Source organism: Agelaius phoeniceus, chromosome 3 (genome assembly GCF_051311805.1).
Source record: "Agelaius phoeniceus isolate bAgePho1 chromosome 3, bAgePho1.hap1, whole genome shotgun sequence".
In the NCBI taxonomy this organism is placed as follows: Eukaryota; Metazoa; Chordata; class Aves; order Passeriformes; family Icteridae; genus Agelaius; species Agelaius phoeniceus.
This window is the reverse complement of record NC_135267.1, coordinates 111,184,363-111,211,559: the sequence shown is the minus strand read 5'-3', so window position 1 is coordinate 111,211,559 and position 27,197 is coordinate 111,184,363. Positions and strand designations below refer to the sequence as shown.

Sequence of the window (27,197 nt, the reverse complement as noted above, 5' to 3'; positions counted from 1 at the left end):
TCCTGGGGCTGTGCACAGGAAAGCAATGGCTTTCCATGCAGGAGTCTGTCTAAAAGGTCTGCTGTGGCAGAGTGGTTCAGTGTGCCAGGAGGGGATGTGGGATCAGGACTCCTGCTGTGTTGGGAGATGGCACCTCTAGGATCCTGTTGGACCTGCTTGGCTGATTTATGGATGTGCCAAAAGTGCCATCAGGAACCCACCACCCTCCAAACCATACCAAGTCCTGCTTGTGTCTCCCAGGAAAGGTGCAGAGGCTCCACAATGGCTTCTTGCTGACAGCCACAGGTGGATCTACAGCCTAATTTAATGTAAAGATAAGTAAAGCACTATCACACTCTCCCATTAATCTGTGATGCTTCACTGATACCTTGACCAGTGAGAATGAGCAGGCAGGTCAGGCGGCCAGGTCCTTGGAATTACCAGAGCTGAGCAAAATAATCAGCTGCAAATTTTAAAGGCAGAGCTTATGCCCTGATACCTGACGTAGAGCCCTTTTTATTTTTGTACAATTCTGAATGCATAAGACATGGATTAACTGCAAACTATGGCCAGCCTGATTCCCTGAAAATCTGTCCCAGACCTCCACCTGAGCCCACTGCTTCCTGTAACAGTGGCCAGCAGTTGGTCATTTCTCTTGCTTTGGCTTGAGATCCTGCTGTTTTACCATGGAACTGATTTGAAATCGCATTGAGGGTTTGCAGAACAGCGGTGTCAGGAGCACAGCCCTTTCTGGAGGGGACCCCAACAGGCTTCAGAAGGCTCCTCCTCAGCTCTGTGGGCAGCTCCTGCAAGCCAGGAGCAGCGTGTGAGGAGGTTCCATGGCACAGCTGGCTGCAGCTCACCCAGGGGGCTGGCACAGCGCTTGTGGGCCAGAGGCTTGTGAGGGATCGCAGCGAACCGCAGCTCTTCAGGCAGCGCTCTAAAGCCAGATCCCTGCATCTGCTAGGCTGGTGTAAGAGCTTCCCTAATCACTTCTGTGCAGTCCACATCAAAGAGGGGCAGCACGAGGACTGACCCAGATTCTCTGCTCCTGGATGCCTTTTGATGGTGGTGGATTCACTGCTGGCACATCTCTGTTGACCTCCATAGGCTCACGGCTAATCGCTTGCAGGGATTGTCTTTAATCTTTTGACACCCTAGTCCAAGCCTCTCACCCTTCCTGCCTCTCCACATCAGCAAATTAGGTTATTAGCTCTTAATACCTCAAAATCTAGACCTTCTGTGCCAGAGGGTAACAGAGAAACAAGATTAGGGAGATTGCTTCCAAAGCCTGGCATTTCCCAGCAGTGTTAGTAGCTGATCAGCGCTTGAGAATGTCAAGCAAAGAACTGGCCGTGAGATGAGGAAAACCCTCAAAACAATTCAGAGAGAAGAAGATCCCTGAAGAACATGGATGGGATTGCATGCTTCCCCTGGAAGTTTAGCAGCCAGAATACTCAGGAGTGCACATGCCTCTGGACATCCTTGCCAGGGAGGGAGCAGCAGCCCTGTTCTGCCACATGTGCTTTGTCTTGGGCCTGTTGCTGCTGTGGGCAGAGCAGGCTGGAAAACAGCCAGCTGGTGATGGATGTCTCCTGGATGGAGATAAAGCTTCCATGCTCCTAAGAGCAGAGAATTTGGATGAGCAGAAGAGAGAAGGGTCAGTTTTACAGAGGATAAAAAGTGAAGTCCTAGGATGAGGCGTGGGGCATATTGCCACTGAGGTCCTGGTTGCCCTGAGCCAACTTCAGTGCTACAGGAAGCAGACACCAGTGTCTGATTTTAGGGGAGATTTTCCCTCTGGTAGCTGATCTCTACACATGTGCTAAGTGGAGGAGGAGTGTGTGCTGCACAGGGCCACAGCTTCAGGGGTTACAAACCTCAGAAATCAAGCTAGAACTGAGAAAATCTTGATTTTTCTGCTCTCCAGCCCATCAAAAAGGGAAGTAAGCATTCTGAGTAGTGAATTTTATATGTAGGATTTCACAGGGTGAAAGTTGACCTGTGAGAGACCAGGTAGCTATTATGGGTAAGTTTACCCTTAGGAGTGATGCTGTAGCATGCAGGGGAGCAGGCTCAGTGCGTCTTGTGTGGAGCCATCAGGGGATGCTCTCGTTCAAGCCTTGACTTCAGAGCTTTTCTTTCCAGCTCAGGTGAACTGGGTTCAGTCCCCACAAAGTGGTCAAGGAACAGCTAAGAGGCATTTGTGTGGTGTTTGGATTTCAGGTACTCACTTCAAAAGGAGGAAACGTCACTGCACTGACAATCAGTGGCTCTACAGATGCTTCCTTATGCTCAGCTCCCACAGGACCAGCTCACTGCTGGGTTACAATATGACATTACTGCTGATTTAAAACTCAAATTTGATCATGTTTTTACCCAAGCTGATTGCTTCCTTCATTTCTTTTCTGCCTTGCTGATCTGTAATTTCAGTGGTTTACAGCATGTTAAGGTTTATGTGGAGTCCTTGGTGGCTGCAAGGCACAATTTATGCCCTCAGGAGCTCAGTAGTTCTGCCCCAGGATGTGGTTCTGACCAAGCTGAGTGCTGCCATTGCTCTCAGTGTTCATGAGCTCCTTTCACCCTCAGTGCATGGTTGCCCTTAACTGTGTGGCTTCCCTGTATCACATGAATCAAATGGCTGAGAAACTTCATCTAGGTGACTTGGGCCCTAAACATGTCTGAGATTTAGCTGCCCAACAGTTACTGCATCAGGGAGACCCACTCTGATGTCTGTGAAATGTGAGCAGCCTGTAGAGGTGCCAGGCATGAGCATGTTCCCCTACAATCCAATCTGGAATCAGCACAAGGGTCCTTGTGATTCCCACAGGATCTTGGTCTATCAGTTCTGTGCTGTAGGTCCCTGCTAGAAAGCTGCATTTAAGCATCTGGATCTTACTGTGCTCATTCAGGTGCCTGAGGAAAATTCCTTGGGAAAATATTATCCTTCAAGATCATTGTGGAATACCAAAGAACAGGAGGAAAGACTACCTTGACTCCTCATAGCCAGGCAGCTTTCAGAGGTGTGCTGTGCTGCCTGGTGACACCCCTTAGGCCAGGGACAGAGCTTAGGAGACAGAGCCTTTTCCTGTGGGGGCTGTCCTTTGCTTCAGAAAAGCGATTTCTGTGTGCAGAACTGAAGTTACAGCTGTAAAATCCCCACCAGCATGCATCCCTGCTGAGGCAAGTGCAGAGGACCTTCAGCAGCATCCTGAAAGCTGAGTGGAATAATGTCCTATCATTCTATAAACTTCCTTGCAAAATTTGCTCAATCAGAATGAAGGGGCACGCTGATGTAAAATGTGAGATTTAACTGAGGATCTCTGAATAGAATTATGAACCCAGCTCCAGGTTTTTACATTTGGAAATTTCCATCAGAAAGCATCTCCATTTATCTATGTCTCTGTGCCTTGGAATGTATTGTCAGCTGGTAGAAATCTGGTTTGACCCAAGGGCTTTAAAAGCCTGCTTTTTTGCTTCATGTAGGAGTTTCTAACATGTAAATGGTTGCATAAAGAGACTTTACACTGGGCATAAATCACATCAATTTTTTACAAAACCATGCTACTAAGAGACTGTAGAGATTTTTCAGGTATAATGGTCAGTATCTTTTTACAGCATTTGTTTCATTAGCAGTTATGGAAAATTCCAATATTGGAGAAATTTGGGAAACTATTTTTGCTGACAATGAAATAGAACTGAAAATGATGTTACTGTTCATGTGACTGGATTCATGGACAAGCATGACTGGAGGGTACAGTGAGAAAATTAATGTATATGTTCAGATCCAAATCAGTGAAAATGAACTATCTCCCATCTTCCACCTTCAGCTTTACACCTTTGAAGGATGTGATCCAGAGTGTTTGAAATGCACTCCAGAACTGGGAAATACAGATTTGAGGAGAAGCTTCCACTGAGGGGACTTCCTAGAGCTGCAAAAAATAGAATCATATTGAAGATGTTACCTCCACATGACTGCTTTTAATCTGTCCTTTTGAATACTATTAATGAAATTAAAGATTAATTTGTTCACTGGTATTTTCTTCTGAGTTGCAGGCTCGTGCAGCCTGCAGTGAGAATTCTTCCTCATTTCTGTGCCTTTGGAAAGTGTCAAGTGACGTGAACTGCACAGTGATCCCTTTTTATTCTCCACTGCATCCAAAAATTCCTGAGTTTTGTTCATAACATTTTGCTGGAGTGTTGACTTGAGTGTTTGTCCCAAAACCTGTGTAGGTGCACACAGAGCTGTAGTGATGCTCATCAGTGTGGTCGTGCTGAGCTTTACAAGCAGCAGCCCTCACAGATTTTGTGGGGGGACACAGCCCAACATGGGGGACAGCTGAGTCCACAGGCACTTCCAATGTGGCAGTTCCTGTCTCCCTTGCAGCTGTCCCCTCACCAGCCACAGAAAGTGCTCCCAGTCTTAGGCCTCTTTCTTGAGTTCCCAGCATGTGTGGGGACATCTCCCCACACAGGTGGCACTGGGCACACCCTGCTGGTGTGACAGTGGGGACAGCTCCCCCAGAGTGACAGGTGGCACTGGGGACACCCTGCTGGTGTGACAGTTGTGCTGCAGAGCCTGGCTGACACCCTGTCTTTGCCTCTTTCCCCAGGTTGTTGCGCTGTCATCATGGAGTCTCTTGAGAGATTCGATCTACTACACGCTGTCTGTTGTTGCACTCATCGTGGTAAGTTGGTGAAGGTTTTGGGAGCCCATGTCTGCTGTTTGTGAAGGTTTCCCATCTGTGGGAGCCCATGTCTGCTACCACCTCTAAAGGGAACCTGCCATGCAGAACAGTCGTGTAGCTGAGATCCCAGCTCGGGCACTCACGGGGATTTCTGCTTGTGGAAAACTGCTCGTGGTCTCCCTGGTTCTGCTGGGATGCCTGGCCTGAGGGCAGGAGGTGGAGGAGTGTCTGGAAAGCCCAGAGGGAAAGCTGAGGCAGGGCATGGTGGCCCAGGGCAGACATGGGGAGCAGAGCTAAACCCACGTTCTGAGCCCCTGGGCAGCCCTGCAGTGGGTGGGTCAGTGCTCTCCTGGCCCTCGTGACTTCATGAAATGCATGTCACTCACCTGTAAGGAGGCAGAACTTATGCCCAGAGGAGAGAGATCCTGAGCAGCTACTGCAAAACCTTCAGGTTAGTTTTTCCACACATAACAGGGGAAGGTTCAGTGCATGCTTACAGCAAGTCCTCTAACAACAACTACACTTTCAGCAGTTCTTAGTGCCTATCCCAATTTTCATCAAGCTCAGAAAAGGCTCCAAATCTCTCAGAATTGGGTATTCCTTGAAAAAATTTTGGCACAAGAGTTAAATAAAGACACTGCTATCATTTTAGTATTACGTTTGCAACCAATACCAAACAGTGCCAGGAAATGTAAAAATTGAATTTTCAGGTAGCAGTTGCACATCTTTTTTTCTTCCCACCCTAGCCTAGTACCCTAGATTCCCTAAGACAGGAAGAGTGAATTTGGGAGGTTAACTTCCATATGTCAGCAAGAAGGGGACTTCAGAGTCAGAAGAGGGTTCCGTGCAGTCTGGGTTACTTTGGTTAGTGTGTTTCAACAGTGGGTTTTGGTTTGTTTCCTGCTGAACAAGCCTGTGTTTCCAGATATACTCTGTAGCTGCAAAGGCCTCTATCTGCCTTGTCCCAAACAGGGGATCTTTCTCAACCTGTTTGTACTTTTATTCCCCATACTGCAAGGCCAGATATTTTGTACCTGGTGAAAAATAACTTTTCAACATAATTACTAGCAGTGAGCTGCAAAACAAAAAGCTTTTTTTTTTGTTTTGTTCTGACATCTTGACAGTAACCTCTTAGAAGACACTTCAGTGCTTTGTAGGCAGGGATAATTTTTCCACATGAGGGCATTGAGACTTCTCTGCAGCTGGAATAGAGTCATCAATCTTGGAGAATTATATAGTTTGTAGAAGTTTGTTCTCATGGTGTTTTAAACAACAGCCTGTGGTGCTGTGTTAAAAGTTGCACTCTGCTGGTATCTTTAGTAATCCTAAATACACCTGAGGGGAAATATATTCCTTCCAATGCTGAGATACAGCAACTTTAAAAAGCTTGATACTGTGCTGGGTAAATCAATATGACTTTGTCTCTATTTGCACTAGAAAAGGAAGTATTTCTTACAATGCTCTTGTAAGAAATAGAGCGGTATAGACTCACCTGTTTGCTGCTCCAGGCCATTCGATGAGAGAGAGAGTGAACTCTGAACCACAGAGTTTAGAAGTGGATATAAACCACATTTACCGTACTTAATTCATCTTGATTCAGCCCTATGATTTTTTAAACTTTATTATAATATTACAGTGCTACCTTGTCTTCTAGTACAGTTTGGCAAAACTTACTCCTTATTCTCTTGAAAGGAAAAAGATGCATGTATATCTTAACTTGAAGGGACACGGTCAGAGTCATTAGAGGCAAAATTGAGATGGGTGCTATTTTTACTCACAGAAGTCAGTGCACACGCTTTCACCTCCCATCACACCAAAACATTGTAACCTAAAACAGGCCTTGTCAGATTAGATCACAGTGACTGGGAACTGTAATTTACAACGCTTTGTGGTCATGTTTTCTTCCAGTAACCAGTGTAACTCCTGCCTCGTGCCGGCTGTCACACAGGAATTGCTATTTACAGCTGTATGGCCAAGGGGAAGTGTTCACTGTGCTTTCAGGGCCTCGTTCCTTTTCCCTCCTGTTTCCCTGGGGCACAGCCATGGATCTGTAATCCCTGGTGCAGGCACACATTTCCCTGCTGGTGTTTTGGAAGGGCTGAATGGACCACAGCCTGTCACTGGGGCCATGAGGGCTGCATGTGATTCCAGCTCCAGCCTCCTGTGGAGGCACCATTACACCGTGGTGTGACCGTGCTCACAGGGGTCCGAGGATGAGGGAAGAGACAAGGATCTGACTCTGTTTCAGAAGGCTTGATTTATTATTTTATGATATATATTATATTAAAACTATACTAAAAGAATTGAAGAAAGGATTTTATCAGAAGGCCAGCTAAGAATAGAAAAAGAAGGAATGAATAACAAAGGCTTGTGTCTTGAACAGAGAGTCCGAGCGAGCTGTGATTGGCCGTTAATTAGAAACAACCACATGAGACCAATCACAGATCCACCTGTTGCATTCTACAGCAGCAGATAATCCTTGTTTACATTTTGTTCCTGAGGCCTCTCAGCTTCTCAGGAGGAAAAATCCTAAGGAAAGGATTTTTCATGAAAGATGCCTGTGACACCGCAGGGCCCTCTGCAGCCATCCCGCTGTGGTGGGAGCAGGACTGGAGGAGGCATGAGGAATAGCAGGGCTGGTTGAGCATGGCAAGGGGAATGGCCTGGTCATGGAGCATGGCAGCCACTGCCCCTGTGAGCCTTCAGCCACTGCCAGTGCGAGCCCTCAGCCATTGCCAATGTGGGCCTTCAGGCACTGCCAGTGTGGGCCTTCAGCCACTGCCAGTGTGGGCCCTCAGCCACTGCCAGTGCGGGCCCTTCCCTCACCCCTTGCCATGGTGCTGCTGCTTCCTTCACAACCCTCACCATGGCGCTAGTTCTCCCTTGACACCTCTCACCTAGGCACTGGTCCTTCCCTCATGCCCCTTCACCATGGCACTTGTCGTTCCCTCACGCACATTCCCTCACAACCCTTAGCATGGCGCTTGTCCTTCCCTCACACCCCTTCCTTCATGACCCTTCGCCATTGCTCTGGTCCTTCTTTCACACCCCTCAGCATGGCGCTTGTCCTTCCCTCACACCCCTCAGCATGGCGCTGGTCTTTCCCTCAGGGAGGAGGTGCATTCCCTCAGGGAGGAGGTGCATCCCCAGTGCCTGTCCATCAGCAGGTGTGCCAAAGGGGCTGTCAGTAGCTACAGTCAGCTGGGGTGATGGTCACCCTGAGCTGATGGGAACAACACCCTGGGCCCAGCAGGACATGGCAGCAGCTGCAGAGCTTGCTGTGGATCTGCTGGGGGGTCACTTGGCATCCAGCTGGGAGCCAGCAGGAAGGAGGCCATGTCTGGTGAGACAGCCAGGTGGGTCAGCGGGGTGCAGCCCTGTCTCTGGTTCACCACTGCTTTCCCTCTAACTGCTGCACAAGGACCCAGTGCCATTTTGGAAAGGGTTACCTGCTAGCCTTGACTAGGTGAGCGAAACTAAGGGGTTAAGAAGTTCAAAGGCTGGGCAGGAGGGCAGTGCCAAAATACACCCGAGCTTGATGCCATTGCCACGAGCCCTGGCTTGCTTTACTCTGTTCCCTGCCTCAGGTGATGCACTGTTTTCAACTATGGTTTTGTGTATAACATGCTATTTTAAAATCTTTTCTCCACAGTTTATTTATGATGAAAGAGTTTCCTGGTAAGTGAATCCCTTTTCTTTTCATTTTTTCTGGTTATACCACAAAAGTTTCCATAATTAGTATTTATGAGAAGGAGAAAGCTAAAAAGTTCTGCAGGGCAGCTATTTGCTGCTATGTGAGAAATGTCAGCATGAGACCAGCCAGAGTAACTAATTTTTTGAGCTAGAGAAGAAAGCCCAGGATAATCAGACTGTTCCTGGTACAGTGGCAGCAGTCAGTGCCCTCTGCATGCCCTGCAGCAGTCTGGGGATGACAGTATGCTCAGCAGAGCTGTGGGTGTGCAAGAAGGAGCTACCCAAGCAGCTGGATGTTTCATAATTTAGTGAACGACCAGTTAAAATAAATAATAAAAAAATATCCCTATTAATGTGTTAAAGTGCAGTGCAGTAGGTATGGTTGTCTAGGAGGGCTGCAGATACTTTTCAGTTGCCTTGGACTCATGGTTTTGTTTCTGGCACATCCCAGAGGTGATGTGGTGACATCTAAAGGTGACAGTGGAGGTGACAGCTTTGGCTTTGGTGTCACTCCCAGCTGGTGTCATTTGGATTACAAGCACTAGGGAGCGTCAGGCTGCTTGGACTGGTGTTTTCCCTCACTGGCTCTTGCCCATTTCAGAGGCAGATTTCAAACACCCATTCCTGGCAATGGTCTGGTTTTCTTTGTTGATTTTTTGTGTGGTTTTTTTTAACTGAAATTCACTCGAAGGCCAATTGTATTTAACTGAGGTCTAAAAAAAACCCCAAAACACATAGCACAGAAGCTGAATGTTGAATCTTAAGAAGCAGAGAAGCAGGGAATGAGACATTGATATAGTTAGTGCAATATCTCAAGATCCTTGTGGAGAAGATGTTCCATGAATTAGTTTGATAATGGATGATTTTCACAAGGACTAGCAGCTTGCCATGGGGAACTAAGCAGAATACAGCATTTTGGACAGTGAAAAAGATCACCTAGAAACAAGCTCTAAAAGCCATATTGTAATTTGTTTTCATACAAATTTCATTATTCCATTAGTTTGACACGGAAACAGCAGAGGGAAAAAACCTGTCAGTATCTAATCAGCAGTTTGAACTGCTGCCTGCTGCATTCTCAGCACTCACACAGTAGCAGTAGTGGCAGAGCAGCTGCCCCTTGCTCAGGTTGTCTCAGCACAATTGGCTTTACAAATCCCAGCATCTTACTCAGGTTGTCTCAGCACAATTGGCTTTCCAAAGCCCAGCATCTTGCTCAGGTTGTCTCAGCACAATTGGCTTTCCAAAGCCCAGCATCTTGCTCAGGTTGTCTCAGCACAACTGTCTTTACAAAGCCCAGCATCCTGCTCTACACTCCTGCAGGCACAGCAGGGTGGCTGCTCCCCTCCCTTGGCCACATCCCATGGTCATTGTCCTTATGGAAGTGTTGGTGGTCCTGGGGTCTGCAATTTGCTCACTGAACTCCTGGGTTTTGTCTCTTGCTCTTAGCTGACAGGTCAGTTTGGCCAAGTAAAATCACAGAAGTCAAGAAAACAAAGGAGGATGTGTGAGCCATTTCTTTGTGCATCTCTTTTTTTGTAGAGGAATGTTAAGGCAGCCCAGGAGGATCAAGCCTTTCTGCAGGCTTGTGGTGTGTCAGAAACACGGGGGAGTGGCTGAACAGGGGCTGCTGATGCTGTGCCCTGCTCTGATGTGTTTGTGTTGCTCTTTTTTCCAGGTGGGAGTCCTTAGTCTTAGTCCTGATGTATGTGATCTACATCTTTATAATGAAGTAAGTCAAATATGCCCTCAGTTTATCTTAATTTCTAAGGCTCCTTGCTCTCCTTGCCTCACCTAGCCCTTACAACAAGAGGGAGAAGCAGCCTCCAGTTCTGCCAGAGGAGGTTTAGCTTGGCTATTAGGGAAAATTTCTTCACCACAAAGGTTGTCAGCTGCAGGAACAGGCTGCCCAGGCCAGTGTTGGAATCACTATTCCTGAAGGGGTTTAAAAGATATGCAAATATGGTGCTTAGGGACATGGCTTAGGCGTGGGCTTGGCAGTGCTGAATTAACATTGGACTGGATGACTGTGGAGGTTTTTTCCAACCTAAACTGTCCTGTGAACCTGTGCTATATGGATCTCCTCCTGTGTGAACTGACCAAAGCTAAGAGCAAACCTGTGGCAGAGCAAGTCCCACCAAAACAATCTCTTCTGACTTCACTTTAGCATCTCTACTTGGAAATAAGCAGGAGTGAGATTCCAGTCCACTTTTCATGGGAGCAAAGCTCTGCAGCAGTTCTTGCTTGCCTGGAGATCAGTGATAAAATTACAGCACAGTCAGCAGTGATTTTCTGAGCATCTGGCCTGTGTGACTTCTTCCACACAAGTTCTTGCTAGTAAAACTGGTCTGTTCTGCTGTTTTGTTCACCTCCTCCTGTCTTGTTTTCAAAAGCCAGTGGAAAGGAAACCCAGATTCAAACTGGAACATTCAACAAAACCTTCCAGCTGCCAAACACACCAGTGGTCTTGTCTCCACAAGTAAAACTAGAGATTTGTTTTGAAATGATGAATAGAGTAATATTGTGAGAGCAATTCTCAGCGAGAACAGCAAAACACTCAGGCTGGCTGAAGGGAACACAAGTCAGAATTCATCTATTAATTAGAAATTTTGACATGGAGGGTAGCTTTTTACTCTTGGAACATTTAACTGACCAGCAAGACAGTTGTAATGTGTGCATTTTTTTTTCTAAAAACAATGTTGTAATGTGAACAGGCTTTTCAGACCTGTTTGGATATAGCTTGAAAGGTTGTCAGCCTAATTAGGGACCTCTGCCAGGTGTTTATAGGGGTCTGCCCTTGCCTCCAAGTGTCATGGGGAGAGCCTTGGCTCATACTTGTGTCAGCTCCCAGATGCTCCAAGAAGGATCCAAGGATTATTCCCCACCCCTGCCAAAGCTGAGATGAATTTAGCGTAAGGTGTTGTGTTTCTGGGTTGAGTCCTCCCTGTAAAATAATGCTGATACTCAGGTGTGATTGTGTGATAAAAAAATATACTTGGATGATGACAAGCAAAGATTACTCATGATACAGAATATTCATCACACCTAACACATAAACATGCATGTCATTCAAGATCCATGGGTTCTATCTTTCACAGCCTTCTGGGTATAGAGAGAGTGTGTGATGTACAATCAGCTCTGGGATCCTCCTTATATCCAGAGGAGTTTACTTCCCTCCCTCAGCTGTATTGCACAGGATACAAGGCTAGGAAAAGAAGACTGTCAAGAATTAAAGGTACATCCTGAGTTTGTTTCGTTTGTGCAGGTACAACTCAACCATACATCACTTCTTTGAGAGGAAGACAAAAAACTCTGCAAATATGGTGAATGGTTTAGCAAGTAACACAGAGATGGATGACAACAGCAACTGTGATGCCACAGTGGTGTTACTAAAGAAAGGTAACTGTTCCAGTAAGTCACCCTGTCACTTGCATCATTCTGGGTGTTCTCTCCCTGCTCACATGGGGGGAACTGCTGCTCTCTTGTAGGCCATGAAACAGGAGGGGGCAGGTGGTCCTTTTGGAACCCCTCTCCCATATGGGGGACACGGTGTGGTGATCCCAGCCACCACAGCCTATGCTACTGGAGGTGGCTGAGGCCTCTTGTGGCTGATTCTTGCTGCTGGACAAGTTGCTTGGCTGCAAGGACTCCTTGAAGCCCAGGGGCTGCTTATCTGGCCTGTTACAGCCTTTAATTCCTCCTGTGGATGCTGTTACTGTGCACTGAAGTAACATGTCCAGTTAAATTTAACTCCTCTCCAAAGGGACATCAACTGAGCAAGAAAAAAGGCCCTACTTAGACCAGTGTACACTTATCCCCAGTGAAAGGAGGGTGGGGACTCTCTGTGGGTCTGGGTACTGTGCTCTTACTGCACATGCTGGCTTTACCATGCACAACTTTTCCATGTGAGTGGTCTTTAAGGGTGTTTCACTTTGGCTGAAACCTGATCCAGTTTGACTTTAGTCATGATCATGTATAAAAATGGTTGTATTTCTTCAGCTTAAAAAAAATTCCCCCATCCCTTAGCTCAGCAGCAGTTGTTCAATGTCTGCATTTGCAGGGATGTCCTAAGCGCTATTCACAGTGGATTTATTTTGTCTTTAAAGCAGACAGCAAGCATGTGCAGTATCTGTTTGGAATGTATATGTACCTGTTCTCAGGAATAACACCTCCCCTTTTCCTGAGGCACTGACTTAGCCTGAGAAGAAGCTCCATCTTGTCAAAATCAGTCCTGGTCTCTGACCACAGATGGGCTGCCTCTTCTGTTTAGCTAGTTTTTCAAAAAACCCCAACCAACCAACCAACCGACCAACCAACCACCCAAAAATAGGTTTCTTTTCCTGCAAATGGGGCTTGAGAGGCACAGTCTGTATCCAGCAAGCAGTTAAGCATGAAATGTAGTGAGGTTTATTTGCAGCAGCAGACAAGTCTGCCAGCTCTCAGTTCCAGGCCTGTTGCAGAGGGAAGGCTGTCAGCAGTGCTGTGCACTCTGATTTGGAGAAGCTGCTTTTTTGGGGACAGCTCTCTGTTGCCTGGAGCTCTCCACAGCAGAACTACGCTGGCAATTCTGTACCGTGAAATCTGGATTGGGAAACCTCAGTGAGCACAAGCTCAGGCCTTGCACATCCAACTTTACCCAGTGGGATTTGGTTTAAATGTTCCCACAATGGGTTTTTAGAATACTCTGCTGATAACATTTTCATTTGGACACTTGTGGTTACACACACTGGCCCAGGAAGGAAGATGAAAGGGTTGCTTCATCTTCTTGCAGATTGTTCCTGTTTTTCCTGGGGACTGGGCCACAGCAAGCCTGGAGGGGCAAGTGGTGCTGCTTTGTGTCCCAGCCAGGGGTACAGGGCCACCAACAGCACCTGTTGGAATGGGGTGCCTGGGGGTTTCAGACTTCTGAGGCCTTTTCTGAAACCTTTTCTGAACAGAGGACCAAAAAGTTTGAAACAGAAATATTTCTGTGTTTGGCAGTTTTTCCAGGTGCCATTCGACAAGTGCCAGTGTGGAAAAACTCACAAGGAAAAGCTTTGTGGTTGGTTTTTGTTGTTGGTTTGCGGTTTTATTTTTTTAATATGGAGGAGCTCACATATCTACTGTACTCCATGAAAGCCTCAGTAGGCAAAAAAAATGTAACATAAAGGCTGAGGAGATAGTCTTGTGTAAGACTAACAGTGATGGTTAAAAATGGTAATGCCACAAAACATTTGTCAGGTGTTTAACACTGTTTTTAATAAACCTGTGGAGAATTATGTTGGAGAAGGCCTCAGGTTTCCCTGCTGCCAAGTCCCAGTCCATGCACAGAATTCAGAGCCCAAGGTGTCATCCAGGTGAAGGAAGGATGATCCCCAGAGGCAGTGGGCATCGGCACTGTGCTCCAGGTGGAGCACGATCCAGGGACCGGCCTCTGTCTCCTGTCCCTTTGCTCCCACGCTGTGGATTGCTCTGGCACATGCAGTTGCTGTGGATTTGGTGGCAGTTCCCAGCCATGAGCTGCAAGCCCAGGGTGGAGGCATGTTCTTTTCATTTGTATTGGTACCTTGCAGGTGCACAGCAGTGGATGATGAGGACAATATCCTCACAGAAGTGCAGGTTGCAACTGGAAGTAGCTGCCTGGGTGGGATAGCTGCTGTTGAAGCAGTGGTGTGCCTAACACAGGCCTGTGATGAAGTTTGCAGAGCTGATGTAGTTCTCTGTAAGGAGCATGAGCGGTCATACTATGTTGACAATTTATTTAAAAACAGGAATATAAGGTGTGTAGAAGGCAGAAATTAAGGACAGATGAAGCCTGTTTTGAATGGTGTAGCTGAAGGAATGGTTCTTACAGAGAACTTCTGGAACCTATGGGTTCATTCTTCTTAGAGCCACATAGAGCAGAGGGAGAGACTGCTGGAAGAAGGCTTCAATTTGTTTTTGTTCCTTGGCTGCAGGAAATTTCCACCGAAAAGCCTCAGTGATCATGGTTGATGAGCTGCTCTCTGCCTACCCACACCAGCTTTCATTTTCCGAGGCTGGGCTCCGGATCATGATAACCAGCCATTTCCCTCCCAAAACACGTCTCTCCATGGCCAGCCGCATGTTAATCAATGAGGTGTGTCTTTTATCTCCCCCTTCCCCCCACCTGCCCTGCTCCTCCTGAATTTGCATTTTCCTGTAGCTGTATTTAGCTTGAAATGGCAACTCTGCTGTTTCTTCTGGATCCCTGATAGCGCTCTCTGAGATTTTATCCTTCTGGCACTGACTTCACTAAATGTCCTTTGCTCTCTGTGCCCATGGAAATTTTAGCAGGGGTTGTTATGGAGTTATATTACATGTAGCTGTTGCTCACAGGAGGTGCCCTCTGCACAGATGTGTTTGATAATATGGTACTGCCCTGAGCCTGCACTCAGCGTGTCTTGGAGTACTCCTGGAGTCAATTCCACAGCCACTGGACCTCCTCTTGTTAAAGTTGTACATGTGAGATTTTTCTAGTTGTCTGCAAGCAAGCATCATGTTGTACCTGTTGAAAATCATTGTTTTTCCTTTTAAAGATCAATTTTTAAAGACTTCTGCACACCTCTCTTTCTCTGTTCTTCCCTTTTGCTTAAAAAAACCCTCAAATTTAAAAAAGTCTTACTTTTCAGCAAGGCTGCCTTTCTTTACAGAGACAGAGGCTGATCAACAGCAGGACTTACACCAATGGGGAATCAGAGGTAGCCATCAAAATCCCCATCAAGCACGTGGTGGAGAATGGAACAGGCCCCAGCAACTCTGCTGAGCGTGGTGTGAACGGCACGCGGCGCGACGAGGACGCGGCCGAGGCCCGCAACGAGAACGAGAACGAGGACAACGAGAACAACGAGAACGACGAGGAGGAGGAGGATGATGATGATGATGATGATGACGACCATGAAGGGCCCTACACGCCTTTTGACCTCCCCAGTAAGAAGCTCTCCCACGTTTGTGTGGTGTTTGTTTGGATATGATGGAAAGCATTGCGGGTGGATGTAGAGGTGGAAGCGTCTCTGAGGGCTTCCATCAGCTTTCACTTGGCAGTGAGGCTCGTGGCCACATGTAAAAGAGATGGGGGACTGGGAAGCAGCAGGAACCTCTCAGGGTGCAGACTCCTGGGGTTGGGCACACCTCTGCTGCAGCTCCTGCATTGGCCCTGTGCTGCTTATTGGAATAATTACCAGCTGCTGTTGCAGTTGCAGGGGAGACACAGCAATCTCCACAGGGTGGGTTCTTCCCCCAGAACATGGCTCACCCCCTGGAGAGATGGATCTCTGCTCACTGTAGAGGAAGCTGAGGGTGGCTGGGCTGCTGGCAAGGAGCCTGAGTGAAGGTCAGAGTGAGGACCCACGTGTGCCTGAGGCTGCTGAGCACTGCACCTGCAGGATGGAGATCTCCTTTTAGCCTAGTGCTTCTTACCACATCAGGGCTCTGGTCCTGGGGTGCTCATAATGTATCCCTGTCCTGCCTTTGAGTCACAGTTGTCATAGCTGGAAGGATTTGCTGTGTTGCAGATGAGCTGGAATACCGTAGGGAGTGGTTCTGCCCTTCACAGTCTAGATACAATTTTGGGAACTCCTGTTCAGGTCTCACTCAAACAGCATCTCTGTAGTTTGAGTGAGGAAAAGATCTGAGCCTTAAAGTTTAGATGTCCTATGGACTTTCATAGTATGTGAAAGGCTGGACCTCTGGAGATCTCTGGTTCCACCCCCTGCTCAGAGCAGGTCCTCCTCCAAGCCTGTGTCCACTTGAGTTTTATTATCTACAAGGATGGACATCCCACAGACTTTTGGGTACCTGTTCCAATGTTTGACTAACCCCTGCCTCCCCCCACCCCAGTAGGAAAAGAAGAGAAAATTCACAACTCAATGTACTATCCATTCTGAATTTCCCTTATTGGAAGTTGAGTCCATTGGCTTTTGTAATTCCCTTGTGCAAGGAATTTTGTAATTCCCTTGTGAAGGGCCTGCCTCCATCTTTTCTATACCCTCCCATTAGGTGATTGAAGGTGAATCAGATCTCTTTCTTGGACTTGCATTTTATGTGGGTTTGTAAGAACTTGACTAGGGTGCACGTGTGATCTGACCCATTACTTAAACTCTGGGGGAGTCCCTTCATACTCCTGTGCCTGTCTCTGCCCTCCTGTCTGCCATCACATCATTATCTTCTGAACAAGGAATGGCATGTTGGCATAACAGGCTGAGGTGTCCCTGGCATCTTGTTTGCACATGCTAACTAAATAATAACATTCTGAAATGTGATTGTTTCCCTTTGTTTTGTTGTTTGGCAGCTGGCAAGATAGAAATGTTGAAGTGGGTCTTCACATGGCCCTTGAGTTTTGTCCTGTACTTCACAGTGCCCAACTGCAACAAACCCCACTTGGAAAAATGGTTCATGGTCACCTTTGCTTCTTCTACCCTGTGGATTGCAGCTTTTTCTTACATGATGGTGTGGATGGTACGTACCAACTAACCCAGAAACCACTGCCTGAGAGAAGCAGCAGCAGGAGGGGGTTTGGCAGTCTAGAGAAATGCATAGGAAGTTCTGCACACCTGAATTTTCAGGTGAGGGACCCTAGGTTTGCTTCTATTTCTTTTGGAGCTGTCCACACTCAGAGAAGAAAATTAGGGGCCAGTAGCCATGGCCTTTGAGCTTGATTTAGAGCTGGCATTTCATCCAGATTCTTTACCTTGGGCAACAATTACAGCTGCAGCAGTGGAACATCTCCTAGTCCTGCAGGGTAATGTGAGGGGTGCTGAGTGACAATGTGGCCACAACAACTTTTCATTCTCTTGGAGCAAGCAAGCTCAAGAGACATGGAGTTGTGAATGATAACACTTTGAACTTAGCATGAACAATAGCATGACATTCAGTCAAATTCCTGCAGAACTAGAGCCATAGGGTGGTTTTGTGTCTGCTTAGCTGGTATTTGTGTACAACAATGTTTACAAACCTCATCCAAGCTAGTATTTGTATATAATAATGTTTACAAACTTCATCCAAGATCAGGAGACAGCTACCCAGGGTAGTGAGCCACCATATAGTCTCTTTTCCAGATTAGTATCAGGAAAACTGTGGAGGAAATGTATGGAACAACTAACCTGAGAGGGTACACAGCAGGTGAGTGCTATGCCCTGCCAGTTGATGAATATACCAACAAAGCCTGTAACTGCCTTGGTTTAAAGGAAGTGTGAGTTTGCACTGAGAGATACTCTCTGTTTCAGCATCTTGCAGATTTGGGCCAAGTTGGTGTCAGCTCTTAATTCTTCTAAACAGCTTGACAGTTTCTTTCATGCTCTCCTTAGGTGACAATCATTGGGTACACACTGGGAATTCCAGACGTGATCATGGGCATCACTTTCCTGGCAGCAGGAACCAGCGTGCCAGACTGCATGGCCAGCCTGATCGTGGCCAGGCAAGGTGGGTCATTGCAGGGATGGCATCCTGCTGTGGAGCTGTGTCCTGACATTCTGCTCCTCCTCAGGTAGCACAGATGTTTCCTCAGCAGGAGAATATACAGAGCTCTTTCCACAAGCCTGGAATTTAAAACAAGAACGAAGAAGGAAATAAATTGTGCTGCTATTGCAAAGCAGTTAACAGGTTCTCAACAGAAGTGTGGAACAAGTTCTGGCAGTATTGTCAGCTTCAAGCCTTCCTCAATAACCACAGTAATTTTCTTAATTTGAGTATCAGTGGTATAGAACTATTAATTGGCATAAGAATCTTTCAGGTCACCTTCCAGCTTTTCTTCACAGTCCTTCATAAGGACTGGAAGATACTGCTGTTTTTAAGGAAAGCAGCTCCCCCATATTTGTAGCCCTTGCAGCAGGTGTGTAAAGAGGAAAAGCAAGAAGCCAGTACTGCTCTGGGGAGCAAAACCAGTGGCTTGTCACTGAAATAAGCAGCTGCTGAAGAGATGACTCAAAGACCTTTTGCAATTAATCCAGTGCAGAAGCTCATGTGTCATGGTCACAGTAAAGGGTCAAAAGTCCCCCTGAGCATGGCACCAGAGGACTGGCAGGTCACAGCCAGCACAGCAGGTCCCCTCAGCAGCAGAGGATTAGTAGAGGGGAATTCTCACATGATCCTCAAAGGTGGATTAAGCCCCTTTAAGCCTGCTGGCCTTGTGTGATGGGGGGCAAAGGGAAGGGAGGGAGTGAGGGGCATCTTCCACAAATCTTGACCTTAATCGGGGGAAATTGCCTGGATTAGTTCAGATTGAAGCTGCAGGACTTTTCTGAGACATGTCTGAGCGTTTGTGGTTTCCATTCCTGCAGGTATGGGGGATATGGCCGTGTCCAACTCCATCGGAAGCAATGTTTTTGATATTTTAATTGGCCTAGGCCTTCCATGGGCTTTGCAGACCCTAGCAGTGAATTATGGATCTTACGTAAGTCCTGCATTTGTTCACATCATTGTTACTTATTTATTACTTATTTATTCATTTTTAATAAGAGAGATCTCTCTAGGAAAAAAAAAAGTCCAAAATTCTATGGATTTTATTTGAAAAAACAAGTAATTTTCTCTGTTATGATATGGGAGAAGTAGAAATTAATTGTCACTGGACATCTCCCATCCTTTTGAGGACAAGTACTTCCATTTCTTCCTGGAAGACAGAAGTCTGTGCTGGAGTAAGCTAGCTTTACTAGAGTGGACTGGATTTTCATACTCTTGAATGTATTCCAAGTAAGAATGACTCTGTTTTTAATAAGGCAGAGGGGATAAACACACAGGTGAAATATAAAATGTAGATGAGATCTGCAGGGCTTCTGCTAAGAAAAATTCTGGCATTACTAAACTGTTACACACTGCAAAGTGAAGGAAGCTGTTAAATAATTGCATGTTTCAGAGCGTGTCTGTCAGCAGGAAACTCTGCAGAGCTTTCCTGTTTAAGACAAAGCTACCAAACACCAATGAACTTTTATCACTTGAGAAGTAAAGAATAAGAGCCAACCTCTGCCCCAGAGCTGCTGCAAGGTTCTTTCTGAGAAGTAAAAGCAGGAGATGCCACAGAGTTCTCGAGGGAAGTCACTGTGGCTGTTGCTGTTACCTGGACCCCACTCAGACAGCAGGGTAGGGCAGAGAGAAGACTCTTGATTACAGTCACTGAGTGAATGCAAAGTTAAAAGGCAGGAGAATGACAGAACTGCTGAGCTTGACAAGTAGCTCTGGAGATTGTCCAGTCCCCCGCCCTCTGCTCAAAGCTGGGCCAGCTAGAGCAGAATGCTTAGGACTTTGTCCTGTTGGGTGTTGAGTACCTCCAAGGATGGAGTCTGCACAGCCACTGTCAGCAGTCTGTTTGATTTTTAACCACTCTCAACAGTCAAAAGCATTCATATATCTCTGCATTTAAAATAGTGTGGTTCCTCTTGTCCTTTCAATGGATATCACTCAGGAGAGTCTGGCTGCACCTTCTCTGTGTTCTCCCACCAGGTATTCATGCACATGTCTAAGATCCCCCTGAATCTGAATCTTCTCTTCTCTAGGCTGAACAGTCACAGCTCTTTGAGCCTCTCTGTATGTCAGATGCTGCCATCCCTTAAATCTTCCTTCTGGTCCTTCACTGGACTTGCTCCAAGTCCATGTCTTTCTTGTATTGAGGAGCCCAGAGCTGGAGCAATGTGAGCAGAGAAGGATCATCTTCCTCTCCCTACAGGCAACACTTCTCCTGATGCAGCCCAGGATGCTGTTGATGCTCCATGGCAGAGGGGTGCATTGTTGACTTCAGCTTGGTGTCCACCAGGATCAACAGGTCTTTCTTGGCCAAGCTGCTTTCCAGCTGATCTGTGGAGTTATTCCTTCCCAAGTGCAGGGCTTTTCATTTCCCTTTGTGAGTTTGCTGCCTGCACATTTTTCCAGCCTGTCCAGCTCCCTCTGTATGGCAGCACAGTCCTCCAGAGCACGAGCCACCTTCCTTGGTTTCATATGGACTGTGAACTTGATGAGTCTGCTCTCTCCTCATCACCCAGTTCATTAAAAAAGGCACTAAAATCTCTCTCCCCATCATCCAGTTCATTAAAAAAGGCAGCAAGCAGTCCTGACCCCTGGGGTAAGGCCCTAGTGACTGACCCCCAGCTGGCCTTGGAGCACAGTGCTTTGGCTGCTTGTCAGGCCATTCCACTGGCCACTTTTCTAGACTGTTCTTCCTCTGTTTGTCTCTGAGGATGTTTGAGAGAATGCCAGAAGCCCTGCTAAAGTCAACATAAACAATGTCTGTTGCTCTCCCCTCACCCAGCAAGTCCCCCCTCATCCTACAAGGCTGTCAGGCAGGGTCAGAGGGATTTTCCCTCCATAAATTAACATATCTGTCCTTTGTGTATTTAGAAGTGGTTCCCATGATCATGTGCTCTGTCATCTTCCCAGGGATCAAGGTCAGGCTGACCAGCCTTTAGTTCCTCACATCTTCCCTCTTCTTGGATATAGGAGTGCCACAAGGAAGCAGTGCTGTAGGAATAAAATCCCCTTCTTTAATGAGCAATTTATCTGTAGCTCATCTATATTTTTGTGAAAAAGGATGAAAAGAAGAGGCTGAACAGAAGCAGCCAGCTTTCATGGAGGCATAACAGTATCACTACTGTTGTGCATACCCAAAATGTCCATTGTACAGTGTGATCACATGGTTAGAAAAGGCAGTCTTGGAAACTGCCCCACAATTAGCAAAAGAGAGTTTCCTCAGTTTTCACTTGCTCTTCCTGGATTTCTCTCCAAATTCTTAGGTAATTGGACTTTAAAACAAAGCAAGCCCCCCTTCCTCACCCTGTTATTAGTAATTAATTTTTGAAGTATTACTACCTTGCTAGCAAAGGCTGGCATTAGCTGGGTCGGGTGTACCTTGGTGACAGTGCCTAGAGCTCCAAGATGCTGGTTGTTATTCCAGGAGTGTGGCCATCATCCCTGGCACCCAGGTCAGAGGGGGCAGCAGATGTGGGGCTCCAGCTCCTGAGGTCTGTCAGGCTGAGCCTTGGGCTGCTTGCATGAGCAGGCCCTGCTAACTGCACTGGGGCTCGTGGGCTCAGGCCAGCCTGGTTGTCCACTCAATATCACTGGGAGTCAGAAGTGCTAGGTGATTTCTGGGCTGATTGTACAGGGTTTAGTACTGCTTCTTTGGTGTTTGGCAGGACCCAAATGTGTCTCTGTAGTATCTCCTCTTGGTAAGTGGCTTCATGTGGAATTGACTTTTTGTTTAAACAGGCTTACTCCATGGGATACTGTCTGAGTGGGGAAAAGGCAGCTTTGTGATCTAACAGAATGAGTCAGGAAAAGAGTAGGAGGGGGACCTGTCAGAGAGACAGATGGGCTTGCTGGAGTCACAGTAGGTGAATTCCAGAACTGGAAATTAGCTGTGAATCCTTGGAGACACGTCTTGTGTCTAAATCACATTTTGATTGAGTGCCTCTCTTCTGACTGCTGCTTCCCCAGCCCTGTTGTCAGTTTATGCTTCAGCTTAGTGTTTATTTTATTCTGCCTTCCTTATTACAAGAAGGGAGAGGAAAACCATCTTAGGATTCTCAAGCTGCATCTTGGAAGCATCTGTCTAGAGAAGGAGGTTTTCCTTCTGTGTTCTTGCTTTAAATGAATCTTCCCCTAGGATGTGGTTACGCTGCAAGTGCCTCACCCTTTGCCTTCAGCTCAAGTGTCAGTTCCAGAATTCCTGGCTTGGACCAAGCCACCAACCCTTTTTCCATGAAAAGGCAGATCTGTTCAGGATTAAACTTTCCACATCAGATCCCTTCTGTTTTTACATTGCCAAGTCTTTAACCCAACCATATGTTTATTATTTCAAGGGTCCTTGTTTCTGAACCCTCATTAATGTCCAGATACTAACTCTGCCTCCCTCTGCTTCCCACTGGAGCTTCCACCTCCACTGCTCACTTGGCCACCCTCTTGCAGCAGCTCTCCCCTGCTGTTGTGTACACAGCTAATCTGGCAGGCCAGCAGGGCTTTGGGAGCAAAAGCAGCATCCCTGTGGACCTTCAGAGTCCTTTGACATATTCACTCTCTCCTCTCTTCCAGCATTGAGTCCTGGACACGTTGCTGACTCTGTAGTCCAGTAAGCATCCTTCCCCAGTGCACCTGGCATATGCAGAGTGGAAGGATTTTTCCTCCTTATTTTCTATCCATTTGCTTTCCTCTGGAATATTTTGTTTTGCATGTAAACCAGACATCATCCAGCAGTATTTCAGAGAACAGGAATTTTAGCCTAAGGATAAAGAGCCAGGTTGATTTGATCACGTCAGCATTTGGGAGTATAATCATGTCAGTCCAATGTGCTCCTTTGCCTGATAACTTCAGGCAGTTTCAGCAAAGTTTGACAGCCTGAGAGACCTGATACTCTTTCTACCCAAACAAGCAGCTTGAGACAGCAGAAATAATCCCATCATATTTAGGCATCAGAGGATCCAGAGGGAAGCAAATCCTTGCAAAGCACAGATGGAGATGGGAAGCCACACTGCTCTGCTCCTTGCTGACCAGTTGATTTTCACTGGTTAAATTCCAAGGCACTGTTTGTTGGGACAAAGCTGGCTCCCTGGCTTTGTGGCAGAGAGATTATTGAAATGATTATGCTGTAGTAGAGCAATATTGTCCCTGCCAATCCTCCTATCATTACAGGAGTTCTCTCCAGCTATAGCTCCTGCACCTCCTGCATGATAATGTGAGTGGTCATGTGCAGCATTCCAGGTGTGTACCCTCTGCAAAATGAATTTTGTGATATGGAGCAAAACAGGGGCACTTTCTTAGAGGTCTAAAAACAGGTTTAAGAAGGAAATTCCATTTAAACATGCAGCAATGCATCAATGTTTGAAGTTCCAGTTTGCTTAGACCGCTGTCTCATGGCCAGACCTCAGGAATGCTGGATTTAGACTGTATTTCCATTGCCAGGGAGAGACACTGAAGGAGAAGGATACCCAGACATACAGAAGACCTGCAGCTTTTTCAGCTGAGGGACTGGAAACAAAGCATAGCCCTTCTGAAATTCCTTACTGGGGTAATTTCTGTCATATTAAGGCCCTGAAGCAAAACCAGTGTAGGTTTTGGCAATGGCTCCTTTTTTTCCCTTAAGCAGCTGCCAGCAAAGAACTTAAGAATAGAATAACTTTTATATCCATTGTTTTTCCTCTGCTGTTTGGCTTCAGCCTTGGTTGCCACAGCAGCATGGGAATGGCTGGAGCTGGTGGCAGCCTCTTTGCATTTGCTGCACAAGCAGCAGGGAGGTGGCCCCCCCCTCAAACTCTGACAGAGGAGGCTGTGAATGTGCAAACCTTCTGTGCATGATCAGCCAGAACAGCATTCTTCTGCCTTGCTTCAGCCCCTACACACAAGCCAGTTCTCAAAGGGGAGTTTGGGAATACTAATTTTTCCTCCTTGCAGCATGAGGGAGTGCTTCTTCTGCAGCCTGTTCTCTCTTGGGGAAGAGGCACTTCCTATTCTTAAATGAACAGGGGACTGGACTTTTCCTTATACAATTAAAAGGACTCCAGCTGAGACTCATTTTCCAGTCTTTGCCAAAACCTGAAATTATCTCCTCCCTTACTGTGAGTTTTGAATGTTTTGCTGCCCTTGTTTTCCCTGAGCTTGCACATTTTCACATATCCCAAGGAAATGTATTCTGTTGCCTCTTGCAGGAAATGCCACTCGTCTCATGAGAGGGCTGCTTGACTATTTCTGCCTTAATTTGACAGATCAAGGACACATTTTTCTTAAGCTTCTGTTTCAAATTTCAGAATCTTCTGAGCTTCTGTGCTCTTAGTTAAAAGTCATGATAAGAAATGGGGTAGGCTGGTGATTACCATAGGAGTGGAATCAGTTAAATCTGTATTTCCAGAGCTGTAGACTCATGGGAAATTTGTGAAACAGCAGCGGGTAGTCCAAAGTCAAATTCAGGAAAAGAAAGGGTTTGTCAGGAAGCTCATTTGGCTGAACTAGATACACATTACAGCTGGAATTTCTGGAAGAAAAAGTGCAACTGTTTGAGTAAAAAAAAATATTCCTGGTGAGCTCAAAGTACTGGGAAAGGTGTGAAGAATTCCAGATGCTTCTACTGAGGCTCAGGAGGTGACGTATGCGTGGCCCCTCTCTGCCATGGAGCAGGTAGAAAAGGACAGAAACCATATTGTGAAAAGGGCTATAAAACAATTGAGAAGCAAATAGGAAATAACAGAAGGACAGCTGGAACAAGTGGTGCTCACACTGCAGAAGGGGCTGCCACATCTGCTTGGCCCACACAGGACCAGCATGGTGTGTGTGGCTCTTACATTGGTAAAGCTGATGTAAATAATTAGCATACATTTTCTGCTTTTGAATTATCCCTAATGGCATCTTTTATTCCCCTAAATGACCTCCAAGGAAGAGCCTTGTAGATAGTCTGAAGAAAGCAGCACCAAACATCTCTTTTTTTGAAGCACTGTCCTCAGCAAATTAGACACAGAGGCCTTTGGAATGCTCTGCTGGTTTTATGGAGCATGAAGTTGTAACTGAGAAGCAGCATTAAGGTTAAATTTTTGCACTTCAGGTTAAATTCAGACATTTTCCATGATAAAATAATTCCATCTTCTTCATTTGCTTCCTTTTTCTGTAGATCCCTTTCCAATCGATACATTTTATACTGACAGTTTTAAAAAATATTTGCACTAGTCAAACAAAATTCCTGACCAAAATCCAGACAGGAATTTATTGTAAAATATTATCTCTTTCCTAGCCAGCTGCTGTTCATTTGGGATATAGCAGGGAAGGCAGCTTTAAATGTGTATTTTAGTTTCAGTACACAGAGTCAGTGTAGGGCTTTTTTGAACTGTGTAATAATGGAAAAATAGAATGGAAAAACAGGTTAACTGTTACATGTGGGCCATTCTGATGGGTGGAAAGCAAGAGAGGAGGAGTGGATGCACAGGAATGACTGAAGCCAAGAGGGCTGGTCCATCTCTGAAGTTTACATTAGCAGTGGGATCATGACATTTTTCATCTTCAGTTAGGCAGACAGTCCCAAAATCAGTCTTCATGCCCTGAAGTAATCCAAATCCTCCATTTCTTTGAGCAGTGTGATGAGAATATTGTATTTAAGATGTAATGGCCATAAGAATGTAATGGTCCTGCTGTCCCTTACAGCACGTTCATCCTAAAGAAATCCTCCATTACCTTTCAGACAAAGTGATCATCATGGTTGTAGCCTTTTTTATGGTGTCAGCAATCAGTAGGGAAGGGAAGGGTGCCATTTGTGTGAGCTGGTGTTTTAGGATGTGTAAAGGGAACAGCACAGCTCAGGCAGCATGGATTGGCTTAGAAGATCCTGGGTGTGCAGAGAGCAGGGCAGGTGAGAGTTCCCAAGTGTCAAGACTGATCATCCTTTCTGCCTTTCCCCTCAGTGGTCCCTGGGGAGGGAACCTAAATCATTATTCTGGATTTAGGAGCAATAGTGGGGTGAAAAGGATTTCCTGGCTCTGGTGCACAAGGATACAAGTGTATCTGTATTCCTGCAATCTTAAAATTGTAGTGCTGCTTGACACATTAGCAATACCCACTTCACTTGCAATTTGGATTCTTTATAATCTTAACTGGAAGGATGGGAGCACTGAGAAGCCAACCTTTCCTAGAAGGATGTCCCCTCCACACAGTAGCTCCTGGAGAAGTGCCTTGAGAGACTCCACTGAGTGCTGCCCTGATGGTGCTGTTTGAGGTCATTTAAAAATGCCAAAAGGATAATGATTAAGTTCCCCAAGAGAAGGATGGGAAGCCAAGGAGAAGTGTGATTCTAGCTGAGGAGCAGGATTGGAGAGATGGCTTTACTCCCTGTAGCCTTCCTTTATAACATTAGGTTTGTGTCTCACAAAAATCACATTTTAAAAAGTATTTGGGCCTTAAAGATGCAGGTGACTTCCTTAGGTCAGGCTCAAAGCCTCTAAAAGTGGCAGTTTAATGGCTTCCCAGCTTTGTGGACCTGCATCTCAGTTCTTCTCATGGACAGTGACTGTAACTGGGGCTCTGCCATGAAGACAGCTTGCACCAGAGCCTGTGATGTGCCTGCTACACAGCCCTGCAGGCAGGAAGGTTTCTCCTTGTCTGATCTGCCTCAGTGCTAAATCATGTCCAGCCTATGCTAGTGTGCCATGATGCATTGATACTGACAATTTTTCAGCACCTGAGGCTCTGGTTTTGAGATTACTGACTTGTTCCCTTCACCAAGAGGAGTAAGATTAGAGAAGAAATAAGGTGAGAGTGGGGAAGAAATCAGGTGCTTGTGTGTGTCCTTGTTTATTTTCCCCTACTGTGAAGCCTTAACTGGTGACTGAATGCAAAATTTCCTTTCCCTTGTTTGTTCTTACAGGACTCTACAGGAGTTAGAAAATGTCATGATATAATAGTACAAGGGATGGCAAAGCTCACATGGAACACTGTGAAATGTTGTCAGGTCCTAAGGATGCTCCTCTAATAAGACTTCTTCTTTGGCAAAATAGGGAGAAGGCAAAGTTATCTGCCATGTAATGGTCTGACTTGGCATTTACAGCTTGCAAGCCACTGTTTAGCAGCTCAGCAGTTTAGGATTGTGGAAATATAAGCAGAGAGGAATATTGTTTGAAATTGTGAGATGGTTTGATAAACTTCCTTCTTTTACAGATTCGGTTAAACAGCAGAGGACTTATATATTCTGTTGGTCTCCTGCTGGCATCAGTTTTTGTCACAGTATGTATATAGTCTTTTGTTCTTCTTTTCCAAAAGAGGGATTTTTATAGACATTTTCTTCACCTGCTCCTTTCTCACCTCCAGCTGAAATGGTGGTTGCAAAATCTGTTGTTATGGGGTAGGGGTGCTCCCTGCTTGAAAAGCTTCCCAAGGCCTTGATTTGGCTCT

At 46.2% G+C, this 27,197-nt stretch overlaps 1 protein-coding gene across 2 annotated transcripts in view; it reads left to right on the top strand.

Moving 5' to 3' along the window:
* SLC24A3 (solute carrier family 24 member 3) overlaps positions 1 to 27,197 on the top strand; it is a 111,539-nt gene that overhangs the window by 73,538 nt on the left and 10,804 nt on the right. Inside the window, exons 7-16 of one of the 2 annotated variants that reach the window (XM_054628885.2) lie at positions 4,593 to 4,667; positions 8,320 to 8,345; positions 10,036 to 10,089; positions 11,623 to 11,756; positions 14,294 to 14,454; positions 15,008 to 15,284; positions 16,645 to 16,811; positions 17,660 to 17,774; positions 18,632 to 18,744; positions 26,964 to 27,029. In XM_054628885.2, the coding sequence (XP_054484860.2) occupies positions 4,593 to 4,667; positions 8,320 to 8,345; positions 10,036 to 10,089; positions 11,623 to 11,756; positions 14,294 to 14,454; positions 15,008 to 15,284; positions 16,645 to 16,811; positions 17,660 to 17,774; positions 18,632 to 18,744; positions 26,964 to 27,029 (1,188 nt within the window). Of the gene's footprint in view, positions 1 to 4,592; positions 4,668 to 8,319; positions 8,346 to 10,035; positions 10,090 to 11,622; positions 11,769 to 14,293; positions 14,455 to 15,007; positions 15,285 to 16,644; positions 16,812 to 17,659; positions 17,775 to 18,631; positions 18,745 to 26,963; positions 27,030 to 27,197 lie in introns of both variants that reach the window. The other variant, XM_077176173.1, reaches the window with a different exon arrangement.